Raw genomic sequence first — 11,256 nt, forward strand, 5'->3', positions numbered from 1 at the left:
GGACAATAATGAGTGACAAACAAAAAGGTCTAATTGAAGCATGTGATATGATTTTTCCAAATGCAGCCCACAGATTTTGTGTGAAACACTTGCACAATAACTTTTCATCTGCTGGTTTCAAAGGAGAAGGTTTGAGGAGAGCGTTATGGACTGTTGCCAAAGCAACAACACCAGCTCAATTCATTAGCAGAATGGAAGCAATGGCTCAAATTGATATAGAGGCAGCCAGGTGGTTTGATGGCAAACCACCAAGTCAATGGAGCAGAGCTTATTTTAGCACTCATCCTAAATGTGCTATGTTATTGAATAATATCTGTGAGTGCTTCAACAGCAAAATTCTTGATGCTAGGGAGAAGCCAATAATTGAAATGTTTGAAGCAATACAGTTGTACATGATGCAGAGAATGCAAAAAAATAGGGATCTGGCCAAAGAGAAGTGGCAGACTTATCCTTATTGCCCCAGAATTCTTCACATTATGCAGAAAAATGTAGATAGAGCACCTGACTGTTTTCCATTCAAGTCAAATGATGATCTTTATGAAGTCAGTTGCCCATATGGTGACCAATATGCAGTGAACATCAAGGAGCAAACATGCTCTTGCAGAAAATGGGAATTAACAGGTATTCCCTGTCCCCATGCCATTGCTGCATTGTGGATGGCTAAAAAGGATCCTCTGCTATATGTTTCAAAATGGTATACAGTGGAGACATATATGAAGTGCTATGAAGGATCAGTGTGTCCCATGAATGGAGAAAGTGAATGGGGGCTTACTGATGTTGGTGAAGGTCCTTTACCACCCTTATATGGGAGAGCACCTGGAAGGCCTAAAAAGCTGAGAAAGAGAAGTGCAGAGGAGGTTCAACAAACCAAGGAAAAAACTAAGAAGAAGGTGACAAGAGTGGGACAGATTAACAAGTGTAGATACTGTCATCAAAGGGGACATAATATGAGGTCCTGCAAGCTTCTCAAAGATGCTCAAGATCCTGCAGTTGCAGAAACTGATATTAGTTCAAGCCAAGTTGCTGCTTCTACCAACAATCCAGCTAGCCAAGATGGAAAAAAAGTTGTAAGTTGTTTTGATGACTTGTTACAGCTATCTTTGCTATTTGGTATATAAATGACATGTTTTCCTTTTAAACTGTAGGGAACAAAGAAAACCAAGAAGCCTGCTGCTGAGTCTTCAAATAAAAGGGTAGAAAAACCTGCTACATCTTTTGATTTTTCTGTCTTTATGCAATTTGATTTTTGCTACCTCACTGTTTTGTGCAGAAGAGACATAGACATACAAGAAGAGTTGCAGCTGCAGTTTGTAATGATGATTCAAACATTGAACATCAACAGGATGCTGAGCCACTGGTTGAGATTGACATAACATCCTCTGCCCCAGATCAAGTAGACCAGGATATGTTCGAAGTGTTTGGGCTGTCAAGGTCTCAAGTGAAATATAGCACCAAGGAACCCAGAACACAAACTAAAGAACAAGTACAGATGCCCTTCAGGATTAGAGATGTTCATATGCATGTTGCTGCTGCTGGCAAGGCAGATTTAAGTGTTCCTAGTTCATCTAGATCGAAGGGAAAGGAGAAAGTACTGTGATAGGAGAAACAACATGCTGAATTTTCTTCAAGCCAAGCTGCTTTTGTTCAAGCCAAGTTGCTGCTTTTGTAATTAGTGAATGACTTTTGTTGTTTCAACTTTTGCTTTGCCTAGTAATTATGGAAGTGCAAGCTGTAATGTGATAGCTGGCTTTATTTCATTTATGGACCCATGTTCAACAACAGATCATGTAGTTTGCTTTATTTCATTGAGAATGCACTTTAATTGTATTGAAGTTATGATATACATATATGGCAGCTGTTTTCATGTTCATCTGTTTGTATTATTTGCATTTATATTCCAACTTGGTTTATCAGTACATGTGGGACAATCTTGGTTTATCAGCTTAGTTGCCAGTTTGGTTTATTTGCATTTGTTTTCTAGCGTGGTTTATTTGCATCTGTTTGTATTATCAGTACATGTGGTTTATCAGTTCATGGCCATTTTATATTTATGATATGAACAACACTTTGACAAGGACCATTTTCTTACACTCAACGCATAGCTTTACAAACAAAATAAATTACAGAGTTCATAAATTGCATTGTTGCCAAATACATTTCCCTTCCTAAATCCCACCTTTTACATAAATTGCAGAGTTCATTTGGAACCTTTGTACAAACAAAATAAGTCCCTTTCTATACCCTGCAATTGGATATTACTTCATAGGAAAAAATGCAACTCTCGTTCCAACAACAAACACAGCCAGCTTCAAAATGTTCTTTCTTCTGCAATTTTACCAAAATCACTCCAGTCTTAGCAGCAACTTGCCTCCCTTTACTTTTTCCTCGCCTTTACTGCTCCAACTCAGTACTAGCAAAACCACCAAAAGCACAATTATTATAATAAAAAATTTCTCCCTCTTACGCATTCTTTCAACTTGTTCTTCCATTTTGTTAGTCTTTTTCAGCAAACCAGGAATGAGAACTCTCCCTCTTGGACAAATTGGCTCATCAACCCATTCAAAGTACCTGCATCTCTCGGGTCTCTACCATAACAATAATGACATTTCTCAGAAATTAGTTAGCTAAATTAACACATTGAAGGACCAACATTTTTAGACAAATATTTCTTACCGGCCACAGAGAGCAACCAAGGAATCTTCTTCCCGAATTCTCGCCGCGCCAACAGGTGCTCATTTTTGTTCTTAACCCACACTTGCAGAATGGAGTTGATGAACCACTGGAGACTTCAGAACTTCTGCTCCTCATTTAGGCAAAAATGAGAGCACAGGGAGCTTTACTGCCAGATGCTCTGAGGATGAATGTTTAAAGCTGCAAAGATTGGCAAGAAAATTTTGGGGTTGAAGGGCAGAGGGAAAAAGGACAACAATGGAGCTTTTCGTCCGTCCGTTGCATTTTGTTCCTTTAAAGTTAGCTCCATTCGGTTTTACCCATTTTTTGTTGGGTAAAACCGTTGGTTGTAACGGTCAATTGGATATTTCCCGTCAATTGTCCTTAATTGGTCAAAATTACGGAACATTGAGGATGAAATGTGTTTGGGGTTAAACATTGAGGATAAAATTGGTCAAGCCCCCAAACTTTGAGGATGAAAAGTGCATTTTTCCCAATTAGAATCGAATTGCAATTCCAAATCAATCCAATTCCATGGTTCCAATTCTTTGGCTGGACCAAAGAATTCCAATTCTACGGCCAGACTTCCATTCGGGTCAACACGCGGACTTTAAATGGGTAAAAACTCCAAAACGGGTCAACTATAAAGCTGGATTAAAAAAAATATACAAAGCTAGGCTTCTTTCTCTCTTCTCGTGAGCAATCGCTCTAGCGTTTTCTGCCACCGCCGGTGCCGCCTCCTCTTCCCAACACCTCTACCGTAACCCCTTCAGGCCTTTCCTCCCTCTTCTCTCCACCCCAACATCGTGTGGGTGAAATCGCTATATCTATTCTGCTATATCGTGGTAAGCTTTCGTTCCACTGTATCCTCTCTCTTTCTATGTGATTCGCTTCTTCTCTAGATTTCCATGGTTATTCTGCTATAGATACAGCCCATATGATTGCTGATGACCATGTCGTAGATGTCAAAATCATACATAAAAAGTAACAGAGAAGGAAAAGAAATTGTAAGAATCATCACGTTTCTTCATAAAAGGAAATATGAAAAAAAAGAAAGAGAAGACAAATTGCCATTATATCTTTCTTCACTTTCTGAAAAACGAAGTTTATGATCTGTAGATGTGGGTTTTCAATGTGGCTAAAAGGACTCCAGGCATAGTAGAAACTAGAAAGGGTACAGAAATAAAGTAGACAAGATGTTAAACGAGGACTTCTCGCATGACATTAGAAATTAAAAAAGAATTTACGACTTAAGCTAGTATAGAAAACTTCAATTTTTAGCACTGATTAATGCTAGAATTTATCATGGGACCAGATATTTGAGAATACGTTTTTCTATTTCTTTTAGTGAGAATACATTTGTTAGACTTTTAGTGAGAATGCATTCTTATAAAGTACCACGAATTTGTGTTGCAATATTTTCTATTTATATTGTCATTGTTGGTTGTGGTTTTTGCCTGAATGTAAAGAGCAATATACTTGGATTTCCGGCTGGACTTTGCCCAATTGTTGGAGTTGGTGGACATATAAGTGGTGGTGGCTACGGTTCACTGTTGCAAAGATATTGCCTGATGGTGGATAATGTTCTTGATGCTCAGATTATCGATGTTAACAGCCAGGTTTTGGATAGAAAAGCAATGGGAGAAGATCTGTTTGGGGCTATTAGCGATGGTGGTAGTGCTAGTTTTGGTGTTGGTTTTGCATATAGAATCAAGTTAGTCAGAGTGCCTGAAATTCACACTGTTTTTAATGTGCAGAAGACTGAGGCAGAGAATGCAATAGATGTTCTTTACAAATGGCAAAATATTGCAGACAAAATTGACAACGATTTGTACATTAGCATTATTGTGCAGCCAATTACTGGAAAAGTAAAGGGTCAGAAAATCATTAGATTGACATTCATGGGACATTTCCTTGGAGATGCAAATAGGTTGATTTCTGTTATGAACACTGGATTTCCTTAATTGGGATTGAAGAGAAGTGATTGTTTGGAAACAAGTTGGATTGATACGATGCTCTGGTGGTATAACTACAAGATTGGGACAGCAAAGGAAGTGCTATTGAGAAGGGCTTATGATCAATTGATCTTCTTGAAGAGAAAATCAGATTATGTACAGAACCCCATTCCTAAAGATGGATTAGTATCACTATTCAAGAAAATGGTTCAGCTTGGAAAAACAGGACTTGTTTTCAATCCTTATGGTGGAAGAATGAGTGAAATTCATAAGAATGAAACACCATTTCCTCATAGGGCGGGGATCATTTTCAACCTGCCAGATTGATGAAAGTGAAGGCTACCATGGATCCACAAAATTTCTTCAGGAATGAACAGAGCATCCCCACTTTGAACCTTCAGACCTCTAAAGGGAGGAAGGGACGAAAGTAAAGAGCAACAAATGATAATTGCTCATATAGTAATGGTTATCAAGTAGCAGAGGTGCCTTGTCCTATTAATGGCTTTAGCATAAAATGTAATGTTAATGAATGGATATAGTGAGCATTACTTTTGTAGTATTGTAGTACCGAATGGTTGGTTGTGCATTAAAGAGGCAAAAGTCGTACATTCATGGATTGATTTCACTTATTACAGACCTTATTGTCTATATAATCTTGTAAGATGCAAAACTCAAACATTTATAATAGGTACAAGCTATGACTTTCCTCTCCAATTCATATAATAGAGTAGGCTTTTAATTTTCTAAATTTAAAGTTCTTAACTGTAAGAAAAATATCAAGGTTTTAACTTGATGAATATTAACTACTTTTTAAGTTAGAATATATAATTAGTTTTTTATTTAATATAATTTAATTAAGAATAAAAGAAATAAGAATAATATTTTTTTTTGCAAAAAAAGAACTAATTGGTTTTCTTTTTCTTTAAAGCTTTACTAACAATTAGTTAAATGCAAGAAAAAAACAAATTATTAAAGGCATTAATTGGTTTTTTCCTTGAAGCTTTAGTAATAGTTAGTTAAATATTAAAAAAATTATTACATAGGAAAAAGAAAAACAGAAAATTTTTATGTAAACAAATGTTAGATGGAAACAATTCTAGTTCTTAATGAATTCTTCTCTCATCCAAACAAAGAATTTGGAATTTTAAATGAATTCTGTATCAATTCTATGCATTTCCCAAACAAAAGAATTCCAACATTTTGGAATTCCAATTCCTGGAATTTTAATTCTATAGAATTCCAATTCCAATTCAATTCCAATTCTGTAGAACCAAACGCAGCCTTAAACTTTATGTGTCTACAAACTTTTGATAATAGCAAACACATATTGTTGCAAACTAAGACAATTGATGTAAATTTTAACCAAATTGGTAAGATGGAAATTTTGATTGAGGCTAAATAGCTATACTTCAAATTAAGCTTTATAACATGAATATGAATGCTGTCAAATTGACATGAGATACAATTGATGTATGGCGATCCTCATAGTTATTGTATTCCTGTTGCCTTTGTTATGGTTAATCACAGATTGCCCCCGGAATGTGGGAGTTACTTGTACTTTGTCCCCTTGAATGTGAATGTTACTTTACATTGAGAAGAAAATTTTGGACAATCCTATCCTTCCAATAACTTCAAAGTGCTTTCACTTGCATTGTTATAATGTGTTTTATTTTGAGTAATTTTTATTTAAATGTTAAATTTTCTAGTCATCAGTTTTTTCTTTCATGCATATATTATATCTCTTTTTTTTTTTTCTTTGAGATATTAAGTTTTTCATTCCTCACATTCTTTTTCCTTCCTTTTATACTACAAGTGTTTATATTTTTCATGATTTTCGTTTACATGTTAATTATTTCTCTCATCAAAGTTTTTTCCTTGCGTTCATGTTGTGAATCTTTCGAATAATGTTAATTTTTATTGAGATATTAAGTGTTTAGTTATCAAAGATTTTCTTTCATTTTAATAGTTCAATTTTTTCATTTTTCATTTTATTTAGATTTGAAGTTTTTCTCTTCCCAAATTATTCCTTTCTTCTATACTATGAATATTCCTAATTTGCGTGACTTTAATTTACATATTAAAATTTTCTCTTGTCAGGTTTTTTTTGCCTTGTATTTTTACTATAAGTATGTTTAATTTTCTTAATTTTTTAGATATTAAAATTTTCTCTCATCAAATTGTTTCCTCCTCTTTTTAAGCTATTAGTATTTTTATATTTCATGAATTTTTTATATATTATTTTTTCTCTCATAAATATTTTCTTGCATAAACTATGATTCATTATTTTCTTCATATTTTTTTGTGTATATTAATTTTTCTCAATTCTTTTAATATATAAATCATTTTATTTTTTCAATTTTTTAAAAATATTAAGCTTTTGAGCTGATCAATTATTTTCACTCCTTTTATTCTACAAGTTTTTTCATTTTTTATGACTGTTATTTCTATGTTTTATTTATACTATAAGTTTTCCATTCATCATGTAGATATTATGTTTTTCTCTTACGAAAGGATACATGATCTAATAGATCTCATTTGAAGGGTAATTTAGTCATTTCATGTCATTTTGGTCAAACAAAGAATCTTTAATCCAAAATTAGAGAGGTAAAGTGTCCATGTCTGAGTTCAAGGCGGCAAAACCTCCACATTCGGGAGGGCAAACTATAATTAACCCTTCTCTTTATTTAGATTTCACCAGGAAACTATGTTGAAGAGTAATTCACAATTGCAAATTGCAGATCGCAACGATAGACTATATAAGCTTATCAGTAGACACTTTATATCCTAAAGTAAGAAATCCATCTCACTGAATTATCAAAACTGGCGGAATGATAGGCAAGTGATGCTCAAAGTTAAAGGATTAAAGTGGGATGGATTTCATATTTTAGAGGGTAAAAAGTCCAAAATTAAAGTTTAAGTAATAAAGTGGGAAGGATTTCATATTTTAGTAGGTAAAGTGCCCAAATTAAGGTTTAAGGACTAAAGTAAAAGTGAATTTATATTTTAGGGTCCAAAATGGAATTCATTCCTTTCTATATTTAGACTTTGCCAATAAACTATGATGAAGGGTAATTCACAATTGCAGACAATAGATAGCAAGTATAGACTTGCTAGATAAGCTTATGAGTCTTTTGACTATACATTTTTTTTTTTTTCGACACAGGGGTGTCCGGGTCAATTTTTACGAGGTCCGACTAATCCCCTGCGACCCGGGAGAGGAGGCCCCACTCCACTCCGGACACGGTAACTCCAGGCAGACTCGAACCTTGGTTGCCCAAGGCCGGCCTGGGGGGGGGGGGGCTTATGACTATACAAAAGTAGTTAGTTTTTGTTAGATCACTTGTACATCATCCATCTAATGTCATGTTCATCAGCTCATTTGCAATTCAATATTACACTTATTTCATTGGTGACTATCTGGTAACTAAAGACAACGTGATTACTCTTTTCATCCTGTACCTAAACCAAAAAAAAAAAAAGGAAAATCTTTGGTCCTGTTCTACATTTATTGAACTCTTTTTTGGCATATAGTTGGATAAGCGCAGGTTTACTGGCTATATAAGACCTGTAATCTGTGGTACAACGCCACCAAAATACGGCATTTAGCTGTTCTAGTGAGAAAACATGGCATTTCTTCTTTCAAGTTGGTCGTCCAATCTAAAATCTTTGCCAAAAAACTACGTTGTAGCTGTAGAGAAGCCTCAATTAAGCAAGGGCATACCAGTGGTTGATCTAGGTGAAGAAGGTCAAGCCAATATAACTCAGAAAATCATGAAAGCTGGTCAAGAATTTGGCCTATTCCAGGTTTGCAGCTTTGAACTTTCATGTTTTCGAAACATGAATTATGTTGATTTCAATCAAAAGTTAATTAGTACTTGTGTATGATTATGTAACAGGTGATCAACCACGGAGTATCTGAAGAGTTGATGACTGATGCTGTGAATGTGGGCAGAGAGTTCTTTTCGCTGCCTGCTGAGGAGAAAGCAAAGTTCGTTGATCAAGATGCACAAAATGGATGCATGGTTAACACCACCTCTGGAAGTTATAGAAATGGTTTACACCAGCACCATACCAGTATATGATGAATTTTGATCTCCTATTGAGCCAGCGAATTTTAGGCAGATTATCTTGATATATCATGATACCATATTGTTCTACTCCAGTATCAATTGAAGGAACCTGCATTTCAGATTCTTCTGTCTTTTCAAAACAAAAAAAATCTGATTTTCTAGCAAACAATTACTTTTTCTTGGATGGATTTCATACATTGATCGTAGCATGCAGATTAATGTATATAAAGGAACATGTGTACTGACTAAGATGTGGGCTTTATTTTTTTATTTTTTGTGGTGAATAGAAAGATCATCTCCTGACTTCTTTTATTTACTGTTATCTGCAGACCATGAACTAATATTCCTTTACTCATTATTTCTGGACAAAATAAATACCATTTCAATTTGCAGAGAGATCATAGGACCATATACAACTGATGTGAGAAAGTTGGGTATCAGAGTAATGTCAAGATCACATTGGCCTGACAATCAACATGGACAAGAAGCAAGGGAGGAACTAAGCTGTGTACACTGTACAGAAGGCTTAACAGGAATGGTTGGAGTTCAAGGAAGCTGAGGAAGTAAATGACAGAAAATGCATTGCTGAAACAACTCAACCTCATGAGAACAGGAACTGGTACCCCCCTGAACAAGGAATAATTAGAGTCAACAATGATGCTGCTATAGCCTTGCAAATGAACAAAACAGGAAGAGGAATAGTAGCAAGAGACTCCAAAGGGGAATTGGTGAAGGCCTGCGCACTGCAAGAGCGAAAAAGGGGTGAGCCCCTCATTGAAGAAGCTCTAGCAATAAGGGAAGCATTACTGATAGGACAGGAAGCTGGATGGAGAAGAATTGAAGTTCAGTCTGACAGCAAAGGGCTAATAGAGAAACATCAGGTAACAGCAAGGACAGAAACATTGAGATGATACTGGAAGACATACTGGAGTTGAGAGAGCTGTTTGATCAATGCAATTTCTCTTTTGTTCATAGATCAGGAAATGATGTTTGTCATAGACTAGTTAAATTTGCAACTAAACTAGTTAATGATGTAAAATGGGACACTAGCTTCGCCGTGTGGATCAAAAATCTTGCACAAAAAGACTACAGGACAGTTGTTCCTTTGTGTAACTAAAACTTGTATTATCAAGTTTAAAGATATAATACAATGCCATTTTGACAAAAAAAAAAGAGTATTGCTAATTATCTCTGGGGGACTAGGATTGACTAAGGAAGATCCTGACAACTATGATATGCTCCTAATGGTTCACAGCTACCTTGAATGTCCAGACCCGACTTCAGCCTTGGTAATTGCTGGACACCATGACGGTAACCTCATAACCATACTTCCACAGGATATTTATGGACTGCAAGTATTCAAGGATGGACATTGGCTTGGTGTGGAGCTTCTTCCAAATGGATTTGTCATCAACATATGTTTTTTCTCTAGAGGTACACATAAATTACCTGACTGGAAAAGCAGAACCTTGCACGTAGTTGTATGGTCGAACCTCCTTGGATTTATCTGAAATGAGAAGCTCGTGGAAGGCGGGGCTCTCTCCCCCGGAATACACTCTGATGCTTGAGTTAGGAAAGTTCCAACAAAAAAAGGTAGTTTAAAGATAGATGTTCTAAAATAATAGTTACTTGTTTCCTTGGACAGTTCCCAGTTTTTATTTACCTTTGCACAATTTGCTATATAATCACCGTTTCATGTCATGTGGAGAACTCGAGATCGAGATCTCATAATGATGTGTCAAGTTGAGATCTACTCAACATTTTTTATAATGTGTTAATGACTCATCAGCCTTTTAAGTGACTTGTCATCTTATTATTTCGAATATTATGACACTTGTCAAGACACGAGTCACCTTTGCATGATCTCCACGTATTCCATTTTCTATTTTTCCTTTTCAATGACCTATTTCTCCAACTAATTATGGCCACAACTCGCACTCACTCTGGAGAATTAATTGTTTGAACTGCAAAAATCCAAGCTCAAGTATAATTATTCGGCTTGAAAAGGAACATTTAAGGAAAAAAATATAAGAATTATTGGACCAGTAAAGACATTGGAAGATGGAACACATAAAATTCTTATTTGTCAGATGGGACAATTGTGAAATTAATATCTGAGAATTATAGGTATGATTTGGATCACCATTGCAGGTAATTACAATGGAAAGCTAAGAAATGCAGTGCATCGAGTGGTTACAAATTGAAACCTGTTCTAGGACATCACTGGCTAACTCTGTGAACTTTGCTTCTCATGGTATAATTGAACCTGCAAAATCACTTGTTAGTCCAAGCAATCCCCCATTGTTTAGCGGGTTCCATTGCAAAGAGTATTTTGAGGTTCTTTTGAGCAACAACTCTGACACTGAAGCAACGGCTGAATACTTCACAATCAGAAGCCAAACCATCAAATAGTAAAAGGGTTGTTTCGTCAGTTCTATAATATTCTGCATTTTGTGGTACTTTTTTGTGTTTTTAACTAATTGTTAATCATATCTGACGGACGAGTTTGACTACCTATTTTATTAATAAAAAAAATGGAGCACAAAAAGAAGAGGGGAACA

General features: G+C 35.5%; 1 protein-coding gene and 2 long non-coding RNA genes across 5 annotated transcripts; 2 read left to right on the forward strand and 1 right to left on the reverse strand.

Annotated features, from left to right (window-relative positions):
• Positions 1 to 3,329: 3,329 nt before the first annotated feature.
• LOC113701896 (uncharacterized) lies at positions 3,330 to 5,250 on the forward strand. The gene is made up of 2 exons (XR_011816647.1): positions 3,330 to 3,515; positions 4,140 to 5,250. It is a non-coding gene; the product is annotated as an uncharacterized lncRNA (long non-coding RNA).
• Positions 5,251 to 7,805: 2,555 nt separating this feature from the next.
• On the forward strand, positions 7,806 to 9,736 carry LOC113689058 (hyoscyamine 6-dioxygenase-like). Of its 3 annotated transcripts, none has more exons than XM_072054250.1 (3): positions 7,806 to 8,429; positions 8,522 to 8,647; positions 9,089 to 9,736. In XM_072054250.1, the coding sequence occupies exons 1-3, from the start codon at positions 8,250 to 8,252 to the stop codon at positions 9,113 to 9,115; spliced, it is 333 nt and encodes a 110-aa protein (XP_071910351.1). In that variant the 5' UTR covers positions 7,806 to 8,249; the 3' UTR covers positions 9,116 to 9,736. The 3 variants fall into 3 exon arrangements, with proteins under 3 accessions (XP_071910351.1, XP_071910343.1, XP_027062696.1); XM_072054242.1 differs by having other exon boundaries at positions 7,808 to 8,429; positions 8,522 to 8,678; XM_027206895.2 differs by lacking the exon at positions 9,089 to 9,736 and having other exon boundaries at positions 7,809 to 8,429; positions 8,522 to 8,888.
• LOC140009254 (uncharacterized) lies at positions 9,088 to 10,688 on the reverse strand. Its single transcript, XR_011816651.1, has 2 exons — positions 10,145 to 10,688; positions 9,088 to 9,322 (listed from the first exon to the last, which is right to left on the reverse strand). It is a non-coding gene; the product is annotated as an uncharacterized lncRNA (long non-coding RNA).
• Positions 10,689 to 11,256: the final 568 nt, after the last annotated feature.

The sequence above is a fragment of the Coffea arabica genome, chromosome 1e, assembly GCF_036785885.1.
Source record: "Coffea arabica cultivar ET-39 chromosome 1e, Coffea Arabica ET-39 HiFi, whole genome shotgun sequence".
Taxonomy (NCBI): domain Eukaryota; kingdom Viridiplantae; phylum Streptophyta; class Magnoliopsida; order Gentianales; family Rubiaceae; genus Coffea; species Coffea arabica.

What these genes read in the sequence shown, in the direction of transcription:
- LOC113689058 (XM_027206895.2), top strand. Translation starts at nt 8,250, where the DNA reads ATGGCATTTCTTCTTTCAAGTTGGTCGTCCAATCTAAAATCTTTGCCA. An exon ending in AAGAATTTGGCCTATTCCAG is followed by an intron (nt 8,430 to 8,521) that starts GTTTGCAGCTTT and finishes ATTATGTAACAG; the next exon opens with GTGATCAACCACGGAGTATC.